Raw genomic sequence first — 22,364 nt, forward strand, 5'->3', positions numbered from 1 at the left:
AGAGCAGACAGGGAGAAGTTGCTGAACACAGCGGGTCTGGTGGCCTGAAGTGCATATGTTTTAATGCAAGGAGCATTACGGGTAAGGCAGATGAACTTAGAGCTTGGATTAGTACTTGGAACTATGATGCTGTTGCCATTACAGAGACCTGGTTGAGGGAAGGGCAGGATTGGCAGCTAAACGTTCCAGGATTTGGATGTTTCAGGCGGGATCGAGGGGGATGTAAAAGGGGAGGTGGAGTTGCACTACTTGTTCGGGAGAATATCACAGCTGTACTGCGAGAGGACACCTCAGAGGGCAGTGAGGCTATATGGGTAGAGATCAGGAATAAGAAGGGTGCAGTCACAATGTTGGGGGTATACTACAGGCCTCCCAACAGCCAGCGGGAGATAGAGGAGCAGATAGGTAGACAGATTTTGGAAAAGAGTAAAAACAACAGGGTTGTGGTGATGGGAGACTTCAACTTCCCCAATATTGACTGGGACTCACTTAGTGCCAGGGGCGTAGACGGGGCGGAGTTTGTAAGGAGCATCCAGGAGGGCTTCTTAAAACAATATGTAGACAGTCCAACTAGGGAAGGGGCGGTACTGGACCTGGTATTGGGGAATGAGCCCGGCCAGGTGGTAGATGTTTCAGTAGGGGAGCATTTCGGTAACAGTGACCACAATTCAGTAAGTTTTAAAGTACTGGTGGACAAGGATAAGAGTGGTCCGAGGATGAATGTGCTAAATTGGGGGAAGGCTAATTATAACAATATTAGGCGGGAACTGAAGAACATAGATTGGGGGCGAATGTTTGAGGGCAAATCAACATCTGACATGTGGGAGGCTTTCAAGTGGCAGTTGAAAGGAATACAGGACCGGCATGTTCCTGTGAGGAAGAAAGATAAATACGGCAATTTTCGGGAACCTTGGATGACGAGTGATATTGTAGGCCTCGTCAAAAAGAAAAAGGAGGCATTTGTCAGGGCTAAAAGGCTGGGAACAGATGAAGCCTGCGTGGAATATAAGGAAAGTAGGAAGGAACTTAAGCAAGGAGTCAGGAGGGCTAGAAGGGGTCACGAAAAGTCATTGGCAAATCGGGTTAAGGAAAATCCCAAGGCTTTTTACACGTACATAAAAAGCAAGAGGGTAGCCAGGGAAAGGGTTGGCCCACTGAAGGATAGGCAAGGGAATCTATGTGTGGAGCCAGAGGAAATGAGCAAGGTACTAAATGAATACTTTGCCTCAGTATTCACCAAAGAGAAGGAATTGGTAGATGTTGAGTCTGGAGAAGGGGGTGTAGATAGCCTGGGTCACATTGTGATCCAAAAAGACGAGGTGTTGGGTGTCTTAAAAAATATTAAGGTAGATAAGTCCCCAGGGCCTGATGGGATCTACCCCAGAATACTGAAGGAGGCTGGAGAGGAAATTGCTGAGGCCTTGACAGAAATCTTTGGATCCTCACTGTCTTCAGGGGATGTCCCGGAGGACTGGAGAATAGCCAATGTTGTTCCTCTGTTTAAGAAGGGTAGCAAGGATAATCCACAGAACTACAGGCCGGTGAGCCTTACTTCAGTGGTAGGGAAATTACTGGAGAGAATTCTTCGAGACAGGATCTACTCCCATTTGGAAGCAAATGGACGTATTAGTGAGAGGCAGCACGGTTTTGTGAAGGGGAGGTCGTGTCTCACTAACTTGATAGAGTTTTTCGAGGAGGCCACTAAGATGATTGATGCAGGTAGGGCAGTAGATGTTGTCTATATGGACTTCAGTAAGGCCTTTGACAAGGTCCCTCATGGTAGACTATTACAAAAGGTGAAGTCCCACGGGATCAGGGGTGAGCTGGCAAGGTGGATACAGAACTGGTTAGGCCATAGAAGGCAGAGAGTAGCAATGGAGGGATGCTTTTCTAATTGGAGGGCTGTGACCAGTGGTGTTCCACAGGGATCAGTGCTGGGACCTTTGCTCTTTGTAGTATATATAAATGATTTGGAGGAAAATGTAACTGGTCTGATTAGTAAGTTTGCAGACGACACAAAGGTTGGTGGAATTGCGGATAGCGATGAGGACTGTCTGAGGATACAGCAGGATTTAGATTGTCTGGAGACTTGGGCGGAGAGATGGCAGATGGAGTTTAATCCGGACAAATGTGAGGTAATGCATTTTGGAAGGTCTAATGCAGGTAGGGAATATACAGTGAATGGTAGAACCCTCAAGAGTATTGAAAGTCAAAGAGATCTAGGAGTACAGGTACACAGGTCATTGAAAGGGGCAACACAGGTGGAGAAGGTAGTCAAGAAGGCATACGGCATGCTTGCCTTCATTGGCCGGGGCATTGAGTATAAGAATTGGCAAGTCATGTTGCAGCTGTATAGAACCTTAGTTAGGCCACACTTGGAGTATAGTGTTCAATTCTGGTCACCACACTACCAGAAGGATGTGGAGGATTTAGAGAGGGTGCAGAAGAGATTTACCAGAATGTTGCCTGGTATGGAGGGCATTAGCTATGAGGAGCGGTTGAATAAACTCGGTTTATTCTCACTGGAACGAAGGAGGTTGAGGGGAGACCTGATAGAGGTATACAAAATTATGAGGGGCATAGACAGAGTGGACAGTCAGAGGCTTTTCCCCAGGGTAGAGGGGTCAATTACTAGGGGGCATAGGTTTAAGGTGAGAGGGGCAAGGTTTAGAGTAGATGTACGAGGCAAGTTTTTTTTATACAGAGGGTAGTGGGTGCCTGGAACTCGCTACCGGAGGAGGTAGTGGAAGCAGGGACGATAGGGACATTTAAGGGGCATCTTGACAAATATATGAATAGGATGGGAATAGAGGGATACGGACCCAGGAAGTGTAGAAGATTGTAGTTTACTCGGGCAGCATGGTCGGCACGGGCTTGAAGGGCCTGTTCCTGTGCTGTACATTTCTTTGTTCTTTGTCTTTGTCCTTTGTACTCTGGGCACAATTCAAATAATTGCGAACAAAGTCCCGGAGTGAGCATGTTTAGCTGCGTGTTTGTTGTCACTCGCCGCACAGAGAGAAACATGGCTATACAAAGCAACTCGTGTTGTATAAGGAGCCTCGGCGGGGAACGTAAGGTCAAGGCCGCGTGCAGCCCCGTTCTGTAGACTGGGGAAGTTCTACTCACCAGTATAGAGAGAGATCGGGACGCCACTTAAAAATGGCACCCTGATCCCCGAGGCCACCGAAGTGACCACTGGCACCCCCGCCTGATCACGCACATGTGGCACTGCCAGGGTGTCCAGGTAGCACCAGCAATGCCCAGGCATGCAACCGGGAGCCTCTGATTCCCCTGGGAGACCCCGTGAGTGCCCTTCTGTCTGGTCCCTGTTTGTGGAGATGAGTGCTGGCCAGAGGTCCCCGAGGTGAAGGGGATGAATCCCAAAGCCTCAAATACCTCTGGAATCTGCACATTAGAGTGAGACTAGCTGTCTTGCTCTAATATGCAGATTTGCCAAAAAGATGCATTGCAACATCTCACGAGGTCACCTTGGATCTCGCGAGGTGATGTGAGCCGGGTAGATCTCTGGAGTGGGGTCTACCCAGCTTTTATCGGCCACACTGCACTGCGGCGAACTACGTTTCGGGTGCAGTGTGGTGATTGGATCACTCTTCTGTCGATCTAAATAGAGTATCCAGGGTCAGCATTAATTTGATGGATGTCAATCCCAAAGAGCATTGGTGGTTGAAATGGAATTTGGTGCGAGGGCGTTAATCTTCTTATTTCGAAATGCAAGGGGCCCATAAATTTTAAGAAGCTTATTATTGTCCAGGTTCGCGAACAATTCAAAGATGTGTTGATGTTTTTTTATGTCTACAAGTGTGAAAGAAAGTGCTGGAAATGCTCAGCAGGGTAAGCAGCACCTGAGGAGGGAGAAAGAGATTATGTTTCAGGTTTGTGACCTTCACCAATAATGAGGAAAATTAGAAATATGGTATGATATTAAGCTCTTGCAATTGTTAGTCCACCACAGTAGAGACGGAGATGAAGACCATAAGTAAAATGCAACTCTTGTCTGAATGGATCCGACTAGACTAAGCCATTTGATTTAGCACCCAGTCTGTGCTGACTTCAACTTTGACTTCTCTGAGTCAGATCAGCAAGGGGGCATGTGTGTGTCTAACTGGCAGTTGGTTTACATTGCAGTTGGAAAAGCAAGTTCCTTTTCTGGTTCAGGAGAAATGGGATCTATTTTCCTACAGACTGGTTAGATTACACTTTTACACCCAATGGAATTGGTGTCTGAGGGTATGAGCACAGTGTTTATTTTTGTTTTCATGCCAGACTTAAGCTGCTGTCTGTCAGTGCTTCCAGGAGCTGATTAGTTAAGCACTTTTAGTAATCGCCTATTAAGATTGAGGGGGTGGGGGACGCAGCGGCTGTGCTGGAGTTCACCCCCTGAGATGTCGAGAGGAGGAGGGCAGGGGTCATTGCCATGGCACAGACCACCAGACAGGACTTTGGCAAACAAGGAAATGCCTGTGTTTTTTTTTAAAAAGGGCAATGCTTCGCTTTTCTTTGCCTTTTAATCTCGCATTTTACATTCCTATCTCTGTACTGGCTGCTTTCTGAATTTGGTGCATTTTCTGTTTAAACTGTTGCATGATTAGTTACAACCTGAGATTTTGGTGAGTTTTATACCTCTCAACCAACGCCCCCCCACCCCCCGCAACTCCATTCACAGCCAAGCCAATTTCTTACACAAAAACCGAAAATACGCTACTGTCTCAGCAGGTCTGACAGCATCTGTAGAGAGTTCTTGAAATGAAATGAAATGAAAATGAAAATCGCTTATTGTCACAAGTAGTCTTCAAATGAAGTTACTGTGAAAAGTCCATAGTCATCACATTCCGGTGCCTATTCGGGGAGGCTCGTACGGGAATTGAACCATGCTGCTGGCCTGCCTTGGTCTGCTTTCAAAGCCAGCGATTTAGCCTTGTGCTAAACCAGCCCCTGCAACTCCCTTTTGCACTCCCTTTTTAAGGTTTCTAATTATATTTTGGTGGCATTTGAGTGAAGAATTGCCTTGTGTCTAATGCTGGATATGCACATGATTTACTGTGGCTAGAGATGCAGGGATGCAATTTCCAAAAGTTTGTGCTGCATCTATCTTCAGTGTGTGTTTCCTGTCAAAGTTCCTGTGTACGTATTTATAATGGAATCTCCCTGTGTAAATGCATCACAGTATAACTGCACACTCTTGCCAGCACTGGAGTTAAATTTATTTATTATTTTAAAAATAAATTTAGTGTACCCAATTAATTTTTTCCAATTAAGGGGCAATTCAGCGTGGCCAATCCACCTACCCTGCACATCCACCTACCCTGCACATCCACCTACCCTGCACAGCGCGGGTGCACATCCACTACGCCACCGTGCTGCCCTGGAATTAAATTTATAATGGAAGTATAAAAATAACAACAGAATTTATGAACTTCAAATGGGGACTGACTAGAATTACATCTGTACTGTGGTTTACTCCTGCCCCCATGATCGGACCATTCAGCCCCTTGAGCTTGTTCAACTGGATCATAATTGACCTGCACTTTTACCCCATTTTCCTGATAGCCCTGTGTCATGAAAGCTTTAATTGTCTGTGGATTCCCAGTATTTTGGGTGAGGAGTTTTGGATTTCAAGTAACCTTTTTGTGTAACAAAATGCCTCCTGAATGGCGTAGCTCTGGATTATTCTCCTACTCCTAGATTCTGATTTTGGGCTGCTTTTGTACCAGAGCACTGGAGTGAAGGGAAAGAACTTCCACTTTCTCAAGATAACTAGTATTTTATGTATACTGTTTCTATTTGGGCGGCACGGTAACAGTGGTTAGCACTGCTGTCTCACAGTGCCAGGTACCTGGGTTCAATTCTGACCTTGGGTGACTGTGTATGCGGAGCTTGCACATTCTCCCCGTCCATATCTGCGTGGGTTTCCTCCGGGTGCTCCGGTTTCCTCCCACAGTCCAAAGATGTGCAGGCTAGGTGGATTGGCCATGCATAAGTGTCCGGTGGTTGGGTGGGGGTTTGAGGATGAGGTGGGGGATTGGGCCTAGGTGGGGTAGCCTTCCAGGGGGGGATCAGTGCAGACTCAATGGGCTGAATAGCCTCCATCTGCACTATCTGGATTCGATGATTTTTTGTTTTGAAAATCTTTAGATCTTTTGTGATATTTAATTTGAAATGTCACCAGTAACTGTCAATATGGCGTCATGCTAGATTGCCAGAAAGTGGGCTATCTATTCCAATTGGCTGTTTTTTTTCCTCCTCCTTTTGTGAACCCTTCTTTTCCTCCTCTCCCACAAACATGTACCAGCTAGCACTTATTAACAATCAGTCATTTATTTTGGGCAGGCAAACGGGCGAGCACACCCCACAGGTTTCCAGAAATGGTGACAATACCACATGGATTACAGGAAGTCTTCCCTTGTTCTATGGCATTATAATTATGTCCCAAACAATATCACTGATGAGCTGTGAGGGAATCCAGGAGCTAATATCCAAATCTAGATTTGCAAGTAAAATCTATGAATTGAAATTGTAACAAAATTAACTTGTTCAAAACTTGTTGAAGAGCATTCATATTAAGCTAGTTTAACAATCTAATCACTGTTCTGATCTGAGTAGAGACCCATAACTTCAGACATTTGAATTCTCTGTTATTAACTGAAATATTTGCCACAATCCATGTTATGAACAAAAGCTTTTACTGCACAAAGCAAGTACTATAACATAAGGAAATATATTATATAAACACCTTGATTTTACACCCCAAAATCTCAACAGAACACGCCCTCATTGAGGTCTACAACACAGAAAAGGCCCTTTGGCCTATCACGTCGGCACTGGTCAAAAACATGACCTAAGTATTCTAATCCCATTTTCCAGCAATTGATCCATAGTCTTGTGTGTCTTGGCATCACGTGTACATATCGCTTTCACTTTTATTTCTGCCCAAGGATTCTTCTATACTTTACAGGATCTTGAGGTTTTCTCCACTTCTCCTGGGACCAAACCAAGGTGTGCCACAGTTGTCAGGAATTCACTTTAAGCCTGTCCAGTTTTTTTTTTTTTCACTGTTCCAAGGTGCTTTATGGGGTTATTCCACTACAATCCAGCTAGGCAAACCATCAAACACCTTCAATGCTTCATGGTGGTGGACATACTAGCTTGAACATGAGCCTCCATGCAATGCATTCTGCTTTGTGACTTTAGATTAGAAACATACCTGGTTCCTGATAGCCCTCTGCCCCTGGTCCACAGCTCCTGACAGATTCTCTCTTTGCCTCCTCCAAAATGGTTTGAACTCAGACTACAGCTGACACTGTTTCTGAGTGAAATCACCCAGGTAAAACCCCAAACCAAGAAAGATCTCCCAGAAATCTATCATCATAGCAACTCTGGATGCCTGGGATATCCCAGGTAGAGATTTAAGATAAATATACCTATTCCAAAACTCCTTTTTGTCCTGGGAAACCATATGAATCATTTTAAAACCCGTTGATTGGAATGTCTGTAGACATTCTGTCTCCACTGAAAAGCTCAGATAGTTCATTGTTCAGTTTCCAATAATTCCTAGTATCATATTAAAAAATAAAAAAGGCCACCCTATGAATTGCAAATACTGTGGTGCAATGTTCTTCATTTATCTTGCATTTTTAAAATGTCAACCTCCAATCTAAAAGTTTTAAAAGCGTATGACTCCTGAGGTTAGACATTTGTAACTAAGTACAATTTATGGAGTAGGTACTTACAATAAGGATAAGAGTAAAGCATGAGTGACATCAGCTGAAAGTAGGGGAAGACTAAAATAATAGTGATAATTGCTGGAATGCCTTTGCTCAAGTAGATTTGCTTCTGTTTAACTGTGAGATGCAGGAAAAAACAAGCCCCTGGCCAAAGATGAGTTGGAGAGTCAGCCATGTGTTTTAAGTTGATCAAAAGAATGCCACTCTGCAAACTTTTATTGTGCATTTATGAGGTGAGAGCATTTATGAGGTGAGAGATGTTGTCCAGTAGAAGGGTGGCATGGTGGCACAGTGGTTAACACTGTTGCCTCATGGCACCACGGACTCCTGTTCGATTCCTACCTTAGGAAACTGCAATCTGTGGAGTTTGCACATTCTCCCCATTTCTGTGTGGGTTTCCGCCGGGTGCTCCAGTTTCCTCCCACAATCCAAGGATGTGCAGGTTACGTGAATTGGCTAAATTGCCCCTTGCTGTCCAAAGTTTATTGGTTAGGTTATGGGGTTGCAGGGCTGGGGGGGGGTGGGGGGGGTGGCTGTAGTGTCCTTCGGTGGAGTGCTCTTTTAGAGGGTCGTGCAGACTCAATGGACCGAATGGCCTCCTGCACTTTGGTGGATTGTTGATGCACTGGTATGAAATTGTCCAGTGGATGGGAGCAAGTAGTTTCACTCTGGTGTTTAGAAAGTTGATTGGACATGTTGGTTCAATATGTAATGTGATGCTATTTTCAGATACTTGGTGCTCTTTGGAACCATCAATGGATGTAAAGTCTGCAATGTATTTTTATTCAACCTTTTTTTCATGTAAAGGTGCTGCCATGGCAAAAGCTTTGGTTGCTAGCAAAGTTCTGTCAATACTCTTGCCTCCCTCTTGCAATGATGCATGATATATAATACAGTCCAGTATAAGTAACTAAAAGCACTGCAGAGCAGTGCGATGGTTGCCTAATTATAGGCTTTGTACTGGTGTCTGTGTGCTACCATTGTTCCTTCACAAGGGTGGAATTGAGAAGTGGACAGTGTAGAGCGATCTCGAGGCAGGAAGCTAATCGAAACGTTGAGAGAGAAACTCATTATACACACTGCATTTAAATTAACCTTCCCTTTCAATTGTATGGGATACATCCATCAACTAGCTAGCTTCCACATTGATTTATATATTGATCTAGTCTGTTCATCCATCTGTGATATATTCGGTATGTTCTTGCTGTGTCATCTTGATCCATGATTGATTCGTAGAATAATATTCTTAAATGTATCCATCAGCTGTAAAATACTCGGAATTTCTGTGAATTGAGTTCGTCAAAGGTGAATAACTGATTAACACTGTGCAATCTTTTTTTCTAAAGGAGTTGACTTAATACAGTCTTAAACTATTTACAGTTTTTTTTTTTTGCGGAGCTCTGAATCAAATGAGTCATTTGAAGCTGCAATTCCAAACATCCTGGGAGGGATTCTCCGAAATGGAGGCAGAATGTCCACTGCGTCGCAAATGCGTCGCGTTTATGACGGTGTGAACAAGTCGCTCCCACGTTGAATTCTGGCCCCTACAGGGGGCCAGCGTGGCGCTGGAGTGGTTCGCGACACTCCAGCCGCAGATCCCAGCACAAACTGGGCGCCGTGGGATCTGCGCATGCACAGTTGCGCCGGCGCCAACTATGACATGCGCAGTGGCGCCGGTGCCAACCGACGCATGCGTGGTGGCCTCGCGGAGCGCTCCGGCCCCTCACCAACATGGCACCGGGGTTCTTGGGCCGGTCGCGCAAGGAAGTAGGCCCGGGGGTGGGGGGGGTGGAAGAAGAGAGAGAGAGAGAGGCCGGCCCGCCGATCGGTCAGCCCCGAGAATTGAGCCCCCCCACCACAGGCCGCCCCCCCAAGCCTTTGCGACGAGTACCCGCCGGCAGCGACCAGGTGTGGATGGCGCCGGCGGGACTAGGCCGTTTACGTGCGGCTGCTCGGCCCATCCGAGGATTAGATGGGGTATGCACAGTAAGAAGTCTTACAACACCAGGTTAAAGTCCAACAGGTTTATTTCGAATCACTAGCTTTTGGAGCACTGCTCCTTTCTCAGGTGAATGAAGGAGCAGTGCTGGTTTAACACAGTGGGCTAAACAGCTGGCTTGTAATGAGGAACTAGGCCAGCAACGCAGGTTCAATTCCCGTACCAGCCTCCCCGAACAGGCGCCGGAATGTGGCGACTAGGGGCTTTTCACAGCAACTTCATTTGAAGCCTACTCGTGAGAATAATCTATTATTATTAAAGTGCAACCTCCACACAGACGGATGGCACGGTCGCACAGTGGTTAGCACTGTTGCTTCACAGCTCCAGGGTCCCAGGTTCGATTCCCGGCTTGGGTCACTGTCTGTGCGGAGTCTGCACGTTCTCCACGTGTCTGCGTGGGTTTCCTCCGGGTGCTCCGGTTTCCTCCCACAAGTCCCGAAAGACGTGCTTGTTAGGTGAATTGGGCATTCTGAATTCTCCCCCCTCTGTACCTGAACAGGTGCCGGAGTGTGGCGACTAGGGGCTTTTCACAGTAACTTCATTGCAGTTTTAATGTAAGCCTACTTGTGACAATAACATTTTTATTATTATTACATTGACCCAAGGCCAGAATTGAACCCGGTTCCTTGGCGCTGTGAGGCAGCAGTGCTAACCACTGTGCTGCAATGTGCCCTGATGAATTGGTTATCCACCAATCGGATATTTATTCTCTTTTCTTACCCTCATAATTCACAAGTTTGCAGGGTGGCATTTTTAAAATTCATCTTAACACCTGGGTGACTCCAGGGGATCAACTTTAGCTTCGCAATTCGGTCATCTGGAAGTAGTCATATCAATGGGTCCAGATAGCAAACTTCAGATTATTTGAGGCTCTTTATTAAATAGAAAGCTGCCTTCTGTTCGTAGGATTATTTCCTCCAACCTAATTACTCTTTCTTCTATTTTCAGGCGGGGAAAGAAGCACAGCATGATCCTGCGGACACAGCTCTCCGTCAGAGTCCACGCCTGTATTGGTAAGTCAGACTTTTCACTTGTAATGAGAAGGTGAGTGGGCGCCAGGCTAGAACATGATCAGTGAAATGGAAATAGTCTGAAGAACAGTAAAAGTGAAATTTATTATGCTGACAGACTGACAAATCTGGGGTTTCCAGTTGGGTTTGCACAGATGGAGGCATACTCGAAGAGGATGGGTTAAAGTTGAAGGTTATCTGCTTCTCTCGATGAGCTACGAATATGCACAGAATTTGAGGTGACAAAAAAATGTAATCTAGAGCAGTGCGAAACAGACAATGGCATACAGATCGTGCAGTGACGGTGTCATCACCGTCGGAAACGTGCTTCGATTTTCCAAGTAAGAAGTGATGCTGCCATACCTAATGTTGCACAAATTAGCATCTCTCTGCCCTCCCTGAGCTGTCTTTGTACTTTGTTCCATTTGCAGCATTTCTGCAAAGAAGTTAATACTCATACTTGTATCTGCCAGTAGTATCAGCTGTGAGCCTCCAGCCTGAGTGTTTAGTGAAGCCTTTGGCACTCCCAGCATAGGATTGGTTGTTTGAAGCTAGATAAGACTGAGCACTCGTGTAGTAAGTGATTGTAGAATCACCCCAGCAACATCATTGACATTAATAGATTTTTAGTTCACACTCAAAAAGGCCTGTTCTAGAGATGGATACCGTGATGATTGTAGCTGCTTTTCTAAATAAGTTAGATAGGATTCAGGGAAGAACAGTTTAAAAAAATATATATATATTTATTTTCATGTTAAGAGAAGAAGCGATGTGAAACTAAAGCTCTACAATCTTGGACAGAAGGAAATTATGTGCAGACTTCCTTGAAGTGTATCAAAGTACTATATCAGGAAGTTATGGTAAACTGCTAGGCTACAAAACTTGTAGAATGTCAATTTTAGACTATGAAAGTAAATTTTAGAAGCAAAACTGACATGGATCATTCGCAAAGCAGTGACCATCATTGTATTACTACTGTGCTCGATTGTTGCCATGGGCAATGCTGATCCACATTTTTACCGAGCCAACTTAGTTAAGCTTCTCCAGAAAATGCAGAGCACTGTGTCCATCGGGACCTCCATCACAACGCTCATGTCTCAAGGGGAACATGGGACACTGTCCCCTTTTTACAGCACTAGCTGCATAGGGTAAATTTAAAGATCCAGTGTGAATATTATAAGTGAATGAATGTGATTGGGGAAGGGGGGGGGCAGTTCTGTACATACCCAGGCGTTGGCCTCTGACTTTGCTTCAGGTAAGTCCCATGGAACTGTCTGAAATCTTTGACTCCCAACTTAAATGTCCTGAGGCAATTTGCAGAGGGTCCCGGGTCTCTTGGTCCGCATGTCCGACCTCCAACAATCTGATATCGGAATCTCTGGGCCACTGTGACCGTTCAAAGGCACTTAACATTTTTGAATTTAAATGAGGCGGGCGTGAGGAATGTTCCAAATGTAATTTGGTGGCAGGCTGCCTGTGCATCAGCACACTGATTTTCAATTTTTCTTGGACGCCCCCCTTGTAAATATCATCTCCTTCATTGACCTACTTTCAGGGCTCCCCTGTACAGGAACATTTGAAAGAGTGCATTAGTTAAAGGGAAACATGCTATTCATTGCAGAAAATAGAATTTGTTGTTGTGCTGTGCCTGAAACAAAGTTTAATCAGTCAACAAGCATAGTAAAAGTCAGAAACCTCATGCTCTAAACTCCTCCCAGACTGTCAAAGGCTTGGAGCCTCCATTTGAAAGCTTACGAGCGAGGAGGGTGACTGTGTGGCCAGGACAATTTCTAGCCTACTGCCAGGCCTCATGTGTGGAACAGTAGCTGCCCACTGTCCCCAGCCCTTCCTCCAAGATGGAAACTTAATCATCTTTTTTTTTTGTCATTGCGGATGTTTCTAATGAAGTGTGGTTATGAATTTAATCCTGTTTTGCCTGGAATTTTATAACTGACTTTGAGACCTAATGGTCCATATTTGCACTGCATCGGTTCTGGATTTGCTCCAGAACCGAACTTTGTTGGGCTTTTTGATTGTGACCAAGTTTAGACCTTTCAAATCCAGTGCATAAATCACATTTGCACGCAAGCTTCTAGGATTTGCAGACATGAGCGTGTGAAATGTGCAGCTGAGATGTCTCATTTTATCGAGCTCGATGTTTCACTCTGTAGTTGGTTGAATTTTATGCACTCTCTGTGAATTAAAACATTCTGCATAATCGTGGCAAGGTCAGGGAATTCCTAAATCTCATGCCACATGAAAGAGAACCTTCCTGTTGGAGCCCATTACACTGGACTATTACACACTGAACTGTGACAGACTATTGATCAAATCTGAGCCAAACCTAAATTATTGTCATGGTCCCTGTTTTGCCTCAGAAAATAAGTGGAATACTGACTATTCTGGGTTTAAAATGAGCACAAAGCTAAGTTATGCTTGCTTTGTCTAGCCTGTTTAATGTAATGGTGTTTTATATAGTGAGCTCGATAAATGTGTCTGTTCAAGTTTTTAAAATGAATGCCCCGATTGACATTTAAATAGTTGCGACCTTGTGAAATGTTGCTCCCCTTGGAAACTGGTGGCTGAAGTAATACACAATTGCAAAGTCTGGTGAGAAATCTCACTGGGATGGGTTTGCAAGTCCAGACTCTGAACGAGGTAATTCACACGCACAATATTCTTCCTTGATTCCTACAAATCATCAAGCCTGGTGATCTAGAAGCCCTACAGTGCAACAGGAGGCCATTTGGTCCATCGAGTCTGCACGGACACTCGAGAGGCCTACCCAGACCTACTCCCCCGACCCTATACATGTAACCCTGCCTAATCTTTGGACACAAAAGGACAATTCAGCATGGCCAATCCACCTAACTTGCACATCTTTGGACTATGGGAGGAAACCCATGCAGTCATTGGGAGAAAGGGCAAACTCCACACGGGTAGTCACTCAAGGTCAGAATCGAACCAGTGTCCCTGGCGTTGTGAGTAAGTAAACAAATAAGTATGCTTATTTGTTTGCTTATGTTTGTTAAAAGGCTGTTGAATCCGGAAGGTGCCTTCTGATCTGATGCTTGGGGCAACAACAAGGCCGTTTCGAAATGGTGACGGAAGTGTCAGGTGAATTCTCATCTACCAATAAACCCAAAACTTTCTTCTTCAAGAAGAACAGGGATAATATTTGGTGATTGGGGAGGCTGTAGTGATGTCACTGGACTAGCAATCCAGTGGTAAAAGCAAATTACTGCGGGTGCTGGAATCTGAAACAAAAACAGAAAATGCTGGACAATCACAGGAGGTCTGACAGCATCTGTGGAGAGAGAAGGGAGCTAACTTTTCGAATCTGGATGACTCGACTAATGCTCTGGGCACATGGATTTAAATCGCACCACTGCAGCTGGCAGTATTTAACTTTACATTTAAGCGAGTCTCCGTAATGGTGGCCATGACAATTGTTGTAAAAACCCATCTGGTTCACTCATACCCTTGAGGGAGGGGAAACTGCAATCCTTACCTGGTCTGGCCTGTATGTGACGGGATCCTCCCAGCCCTGCGAATCCCCGCAACCGCGCCATGCCACCCCGTCGCCGGCACGCGATTCTCTGTGGAGCGGAGAATTGGTGCGTTTGGCGCGCCGCCGGTCGCGGGCCACTCTACGCGGCCGGGCCGCTGATTCTCCGGCCTGGATGGGCCGAGCGGCCGCTCTGGAAAGGCAGAGTCCCACCGGCGCCGTCCACACCTGGTCGCAGCCGGTGGGAACTCTGCGCGCAGGGTCGGGGGGGGACGGACGAGGGGGGCTCCGACCCCGGGGGGGGGGGGCCTCCGATGGGGCCTCCAACCCCTGGGGGGGGGGCTCCGATGGGGCCTGGCACGTGATCGGGGCGCACCGATCGGCGAGTCGGCCTCTTGCTCCCCGGGCCTATTTTCTTACGCGCCGGCTCCTGAACTCCCGCGCCATTTTGCATCGGGGCCGGCGCGTTGAGGGAGGCCACCGCGCATGCGTGGGATGCCGCCGGCACCACTGTGCATGTTCTCGTTGACTCCAGCGCTACTGCGCATGCGCGGATCCCGCGGCGCACAGTTCACACTGGAATGGGAGGCTGGAGCGGCGTGAACCGCTCCAACGCCGTGCTGGCCCTCTGTAGGGGCCAGAATCGGTACTCCCAGCGGCCCGTTCACGACGGCGTTTCCGACGGCATGGACACTCTGCCGCCGAATGGGAGAATCCCGCCCCAGATCTACAGCAATGTGGTTGACTCTTCATTACCCTCCGTTCAAGGGCAATCAGGAATGGTTAATGCCAGCGAAGCCCAAACCCCATGAAAGAATGAAAGGATTATGAAGCTCTTTCTTATTCATTATTTATTTCTTCCCCTCTTTAAATGGATCCAAGACTGTTGAAGTATGAAACTAGACAAATCCTTTTCTTTTATAGTAAGTTTATTCAAGGAATGCAGCATTGCATATTGCAAATCTCTGCCTCCTACCCACCAACAACCCCAGTGCCCCACAAATCCCTTTTTTTTTTAATCGAGTAAACAAATTAACGCCTCGCACAGCACTATAACTAAACAAAGCTGCGGAAGTGTGTCTGGACCCTTTTTTCAATTTTTATTGGTATTTTCCAGTTTTTACAGAGTAACAGCTCCAGTGTATCTGCTATTTACGAATAAGTTAATTTCTTATTTGCAATGATTTTTACATAAGATACACCCCATCCACTTTCCTTTGTGGGTAGTTTAGTTTCCCTCTTAGTGTTGCTGTCTGCCCTGGGTGTCACATTTTTATACTTTTTTTTTTGATGAAAGAAAAATCAATAAATTAAAAATATCAAAAGTGGCGGGAGGGAGTTACTGCCCCTGGTAGGGCATCGTAATAAAAAAAATTAAAACATCAAAGAAAAGATACAAAATCAAATTAAAATATATTTCTGGGGGTCATGATGCACCCTAACCCCCGAGGCGCCCATCGGCCACGGAAGGTTTGAAACGTACTGGTGGAAAACCATGAGTCACTTTTTTAAATACTTGATCAATCAACGCCCTTGACCTACTTATCGTTGACCTTAACAATGCAATTGACATAACAATAACTGCCTCCATCCCGGGATCCTGCGTTTGTAACGCTCTAATCGAAAGGGTACTTTGAGGTGAATTTATACCCAAGTTTTGATGTGTTATGTACTCTGGGATAACACAGGCTGCAACTGGATGCAGCTTTAATCGAAAGATACTCCAGACCTTGAAGTTAGTTCAATCTGATTTATTGAACCAGTAGCACAGTTCGCTGAGTTCGACTCTCTGCTAACCCAAGTGTGGTTACTCTGTCTGACTGAACCAGACTAGCTCTTAGCCACATGCTGGAGGTGTGATACTGTACATACACCCTGACTCACTCTGTAGATGTTCATCAGTCGAAAGAGGCGGAGTGTGAGTGCCTCGTGCCTTTTATAGTGAGATACCACCCCTGAGTGTCCTGCCTGCTCATTGGTCATTCCTGTTCTGTGTTCATTATCTGCATGTCTGCATATCATGACAAGTTTCTGCTCCGTCTCACGTGAATGTAAAGGCTGAATTTCTTCGGCCCTTCGCTAGCGATGGGATTCTCTGGCAAGCGGGTTTCCCAGTGGGCGTGGCTTCAATGGGAATTCCCAGTAAGAGCATCGGGAACAGAGAATCCCGCTACCAGCAAACGATGTGCCACCTCTCGCCGCTGAGAAACACCCGGCTGGGGTAGGGGCCGGAGAATCCTACCCAAAATCTCTCCTGTATCAAATGCAATGGTGCACCATCATCAGTGGTAATCCATTATTGACTAGAACATGGCAATGCTTATGAGCCTCAAGATGTATGACTATGGAAAATAACTGAGGCATTAGTACAAAAAATAAACATGGGTGAGGCTGCCACCGATTGACTCCATCTATGCGGCATTGATAGATTGATCTGAGAATTTGGGGTTGAGGGGGGTGGTGACGCTTTGTGTTCTGCTTCCTGCTGCCAACCAATGCCTTTGTGTCTCTGACCAACTGCAGGATGTCAACAGACTGTCTATGGGCGACCCTCTCCTTCCAATTTTGCCTTCATGTAAAGCAGCTTCTATAGTCCAATCTGAATTTGCTATGCTAAATGTATAGTCCAATCAGCGCCACCTTCAATGGTAGAACATGGGTAAAGGAATTGCAAGCAGGTTTCCACCATTAAAGTTACCAGTGTGCCCCTGTGTAGAAATACAGGAATTATCAGGATGAGTTAATAGCTGCTGTTTCCCGAGTTTATCCAGGCCGCAACTTAATTCTTCTGTCAATCAGGTCTACGTTCTGTTTCCTTTTTCCAACCAGAGATCCTTTGTATTTGCCCTGAAAAACTTGCACCTGTCGAAAATAGCTTTTAAACTGATCTAATAAAATATAATGCAAGAAAGGTGAAAACTTTCCTAATCTGCCTCCAGCAGTGCAGAGAAAGAATTTTGAAACAGATTCTGTTGTGAGGGGGCGCAAACCATAATCCGCTTGTAAAATGAACAGAAATAGGACATTTAGTTTTTTGTAACCGTCAGAATTTATTTACATTTCAACGTTGATTGAATAACATGAGGGTGTTCCCCTCCTGAGGGCCCTTTATAAACTACTGAGCTTTGTTTAGCACTTTAGCAATGCACCAAACTCCTTTACAAGTACTTGGTATTTTGAAATAAGCACCCAGCAGACCTTGAAGAGATACAAAGGATACTTAGTGAAATGAACACTATTTCAAGTCACGCTGTGACTATCGTACAGGGAACCTAAGTTTTAAAAACCAGTAAAAGACAAGTTCAAGACTGGTGTCTGGAAACATATCCACAGAGTAATTTGTAACGGGAGCTCATGGATAGTGGAGGGGGAAATGATTGAAGAGGCAATTGAATGATGTAATGTAAACTTTGGTCAGCTTTGGAAGAATGCACCGGTTAAACATAAAAGTAGAGATTTAGTAATGCAGAGACATTGTCAAATGATGTAGAATGATATACTGATATGCATTGATCTTCAAGCTTTGAAACTTTGCATTGAGCTAAATGTGATTCCAGGTTCTGGGTGCAACTGGCTTCTAAATCTCCTTTGCCTGGTGTTTCTGCAAGGGAAGCAACCAATCGTGTGTTTCATATTTAAGGTACGGTAAAGTTGTGCTCAAGTTCCTGCTTAATCTAATTGGCATGAACTTTGGATGTGACCTTTCTTATGAATCAATGCAATCGGACTGGACAGCATTATTAATCTAATCATTGACTAGATCATGATGCCAATTGAGCTTCAATATGTAGAGTAGCTATAGCGTTGACAGACATGCGTGAGGCTTCACCTTACTGCTGGTCAGTGCAGCTACAGGACATTGCACCCAGAATGTCCAAAGATTAAGGAGATACGGGGATGGGGCTGGGAAATGGGTCTAGGTGAGGTGCACTTTCAGAGGTTGGTGCAGATCCCATGGGCCTAATGCCCGCCTTCTGCACTGTAGGGATTCTATTAAATCCATCCTCAATGGGATGAATGACACTTCAGTGGCAGAAACCTGACATGCGCTCAGGAGCGTGGTCAGTTTTTGCAGGCAGGGATCCCTTTGGGTAAATGGACTTCCATGTGAAAGATGTCAGAAATACCAAAGCAAAGTGGTTATGGGTGTAACTCCCGTTTAAAATTCTGTGACCTTTTACACTATTTAATTGTATTGTTAACTCGCAGAAGACATGTGGAAACTGTGGGCCATTTTGTAATGAGTAGATTTTAAAGGAGCAGGCACTGAATGAACTAAAGTTGGACATGGTCATTTTTCTGTGTCATGCACAAGAGGCCAGAGCTGGCGCATATTTTGGGGGTTTCTATGCTTCTGTTGCTTGCTCAGAGTCCAATCCTACAGGTCCACACTCCGAGTTTTGAAGGAGAGTGTCATTGGACTCGACATTGGATGTTTTTCTCTCCCTGCAAATTTTCTGCAGGCCTGCTGAGATTTTCCAGCATTTTCTGCTTTTATTCCCAGGTCCCTATACAATTCTGCAACAAAACCCAATGCCAACAGAACAGCTTCCACCTACTGCAGCTTTCTTTTGTACTTTCTATAAAATGCAATTGTGCAAGCAGCAAGATCTGCTTCAAAGATTATTTATCTAGTGTCTTCAGTTGAAGATTTCTAGAACATTTTAATATTTTTGTACATACTCTGCCTTGTTCAAGAAGATGGATCTCTTTAAAAGAACATTTACAGTTTCAAGGCTAGACCAACCTATCTTTAATTTGTTTTCACGCTCTTCCCATTTATTTAATTTGTATTCACATTCTTCCCATTTATTTGAATGGCATGCAGCTGGTTTCTCACTAGCACCAAGGTGGTGGTGATAAAATCTCATTGCCTTTCACCTAAAATTAGAACTTACACCAGAGTCTCCAGTCACATCACAACTGCCAGTGAACACGACAATCATGACATGAGCGCTCTGAATGGTGGCATCAACTCTCACTCGGAATGCACGGATTAATCCGGGATAGTCAACATAGTTTTGCTAGGGGTAGATTGTGTCTTTTCAACTTTGGGCAGCACGGTAGCACAGTGGTTAGCACTGTTGCTTTACAGCGCCAGGGTCCGAGGTTCGATTCCCGGCTTGGATCACTGTGCGGTGTCTGCACATTCTCCCCGTGTCTGCGTGAGTTTCCTCCAGGTGCTCCGGTTTCCTCCAACAAGTCCCGAAAGACATGATGTTCGGTAATTTGGACATTCTGAATTCTCCCTCCGTGTACCTGAACAGGTGTCGGAATGTGGCGACGAGGAGCTTTTCACAGTAACCCCATTCCAGTGTTCATGTAAGACTACTTGTGACAATAAAGATTATTATTGACAGAATTTTCTGAGGAAGCAATGAGGAGGATTGATGAGAGTTGTGCAGTGGATGTTACCTGCATGGATTTCTGTGAAGGCATTTGACAAGGTCATACATGGTGGACTGGTTGGTGAGATCCCATGGGATACAGGGGAAGGTGGCAGGTTGGATCCAAAATTGACTCCGTGACAGGAAACTAAGGATAATGGTCGATGGATGCTTTTGCGAAAGGAAAACTGATTCCAGTGGGTGTTCCACGGTCTTGGGTCTCTTGTTGTTTATTGGTTATATTAATGATTTAGACTTTAAATGTGGATTTACAAGAATGTTGCCAGGGCTTGAAAATTGCAGCTATGAAGAGAGATTGGATAGGCTGGGTTGTTTTCCTTCGAACAGAGGAGGTTAAGGGTTGACCTAATTGAGGGACCTAGATAGCGTAGACAGGAAAGATTTGTTTCCCCTAACTTGAGGAGTCCATTACCAGTGGCATAGATTAAAGGTGATTGGTAGAAGGGTTGTAGGGGAGACAAGGGAAAAACCTTTTCACCCAGAGCATGTGTTTTGGACTTGACTGCCTAAGTTCATAGTTGAGGCTAAAATGCCAAACTAATTTCAAAAGTACCTGGATCTGCATCTAAAGTGCTGTAACTGGCAAGGCTATGGGTCAGGTGCTGATATTAAAATGAGCGGCTAGTTTTGTTTGTTTTCTATTTTGGCTGGCACAGATACGATGGACTAAATTGCCTCTCTCTGCACCGTTACTTTTCTATGGAATCTTTGTTATGGTTCTGAAGGAGAGGCGGGTGCTGGATAAATTCTAGCCTGCTGATCTCTTTCCCCCCCCCCCCCCCCCCCCCCCCCCCAACACATATTGGAGGCTGCGACACAGGTTGCCAAGTGCTAAGACAGGCTGGTTAAAAGGCCTGCTTTAGTCAACTTTGTCCTGTTAAATTATTGTCTGCATTGAGGGGTAAGGATTCCGAAAGCTTGTTCGTGTTGTGGCCTCAATGAGCTTCTGTGATTGATTGATTGATTGTCACATGTTCTGAAATACAGTGAAAAGTATTTTGTGTGGCCAAGGAAATGTACACAGTACGCATATATCCGTTTTAAAACAACGCATCTGTCCCAAAATACTGCCCATTCTTCCTTTTACTTCTAGATGTTTAAAGTGAATGAATGTAACCCAAAAGCATCTGCATCATAATTCTCAATTGCTAGTCCTGAATCGAGGCACTAGCAGTATTTTACACCTTGCACATCAGAAATAATGAATTTTGATCAGAAAATCACCGTGGCATACAAGTAGGGACATGTGGATGCTGTTAGCACTCAGTTCAACAGGAATCTGACTTTAATTTTTTTCTTAAGTACCTGGAGGATTTGAGGCGGTCTGCTGCTGTTTTTTAGCCTGCACTGGTTGGTTGGTTGGTTGGGGGGTGGGGGGGGGGGGGGGGGGGAGAGAAAGAGTGGGGAAGGGGGTACCTTTTTTTTTTCCTTGGAGTATTGTACTGCTTCAGATGTCTGGCAGAAATAATTGGTTAGCAAACCGTTCCTGTATTCACTTCACACGACATCAATATCGACTCTTTAAATGCAAGCCATTGTTCTCGACTGACCTTTGCCTGTTGGGCTTCTCTGAGGATCCAGATGCAAGCCTACACCCAAGGAAGAATTGGATACTGGGGATCAAGAAGGTGGCTGCTAAACATGTGGTAAATAGCTTGACACAAATGGCAGAGGTTGGGCCATCCGGGAGGGATAATGGTAACCAGCATTGACCTGTTTTGAGATTTTGTAGACAGCTTTGACTTACTAGGAACAGCCTGTTATGCAACACCACTGTTTGAATCTCTTGTTGAATGTTGTGTTGCAGTAGATCCTCATCTGCACAGTAATGTTCTCCTCGCAAAACCTGGATTAAAATAATAAACTTGTCATGGCAGATGTGACTTTCTTTTTGGCCGGCGGAATAACCAATTCTTCGCAGGTTTTTGCCACTAACCTTGTACCATTTTCCTGCAACCATAGACCTAGTCAATCCAGTTTTTAAATTTGTTTGTAAATAGTATTGTGGGAATTGTTTTCTTTAACCATAATCCTGTTTGTGTAGCTCCTACAATCATGCAACTGTTTCTACATGGCTGTAGTTGACAGTTTTTGGATGTCTTGCCTGGTGCTGCTGTTGTAGCAAAGCAGATTCCTTTCAGGGCGCAGAGATATCGAACTAGGCAGGAAAGATATTTACTGAGCCGATTTCTCACTAAGATTGTATGAAAGTAAAAAGTGTTGAGATCAACGAGAATCACCCCTTGTTTCAGTATTGCTGCTGGATGCGTTCAGGGAAAAGATGACAATCCCTCAGTTCCAGGACTAAGTGGTTCCTGAATTTGTTTGCCCCTTCTCTTCAGGAGCTGTTAACAGGAGTTTTGATGCAAGGATGAAGATATGCTCTCTGGGCAGGACTTGCTGATTATTTTAGTGCATTGGAATATATGATTAAAGTTAGATTTCTATGATAGGGGTAAATTTACAACTTTTATTGTTATTATTCAATTTATATTTTTAACGAACAAGCAAAGTACCCGAAACTGGCATCTGTATGGACAATAAAGTGAATTGAGCTCTACTTTTGTAGTGACGTTGGATTATTAACATTGCTTGAAGTTGGTTACTAATGGAACAATTAAAACTGATGATTGGAAAATTAGGGCCGGGGGGGGGGGGGGGGGTGGCGGCGGCGGATGATGCAGTGCACAGAAGCCA

At 45.1% G+C, this 22,364-nt stretch overlaps 1 protein-coding gene across 16 annotated transcripts in view; it reads left to right on the forward strand.

The window, feature by feature from the left end:
• The window catches only part of fhod3b (formin homology 2 domain containing 3b), a 742,093-nt gene that overhangs the window by 71,983 nt on the left and 647,746 nt on the right, over positions 1-22,364 (forward strand). For all 16 annotated transcript variants that reach the window (XM_072509894.1, XM_072509896.1, XM_072509895.1 and 13 more), the window contains exon 3: positions 10,690-10,754. In XM_072509894.1, coding sequence (XP_072365995.1) covers positions 10,690-10,754 — 65 coding nt within the window. The remainder of the gene's footprint in view (positions 1-10,689; positions 10,755-22,364) is intronic.

The sequence above is a fragment of the Scyliorhinus torazame genome, chromosome 6, assembly GCF_047496885.1.
Source record: "Scyliorhinus torazame isolate Kashiwa2021f chromosome 6, sScyTor2.1, whole genome shotgun sequence".
NCBI classification, from domain to species: Eukaryota; Metazoa; Chordata; class Chondrichthyes; order Carcharhiniformes; family Scyliorhinidae; genus Scyliorhinus; species Scyliorhinus torazame.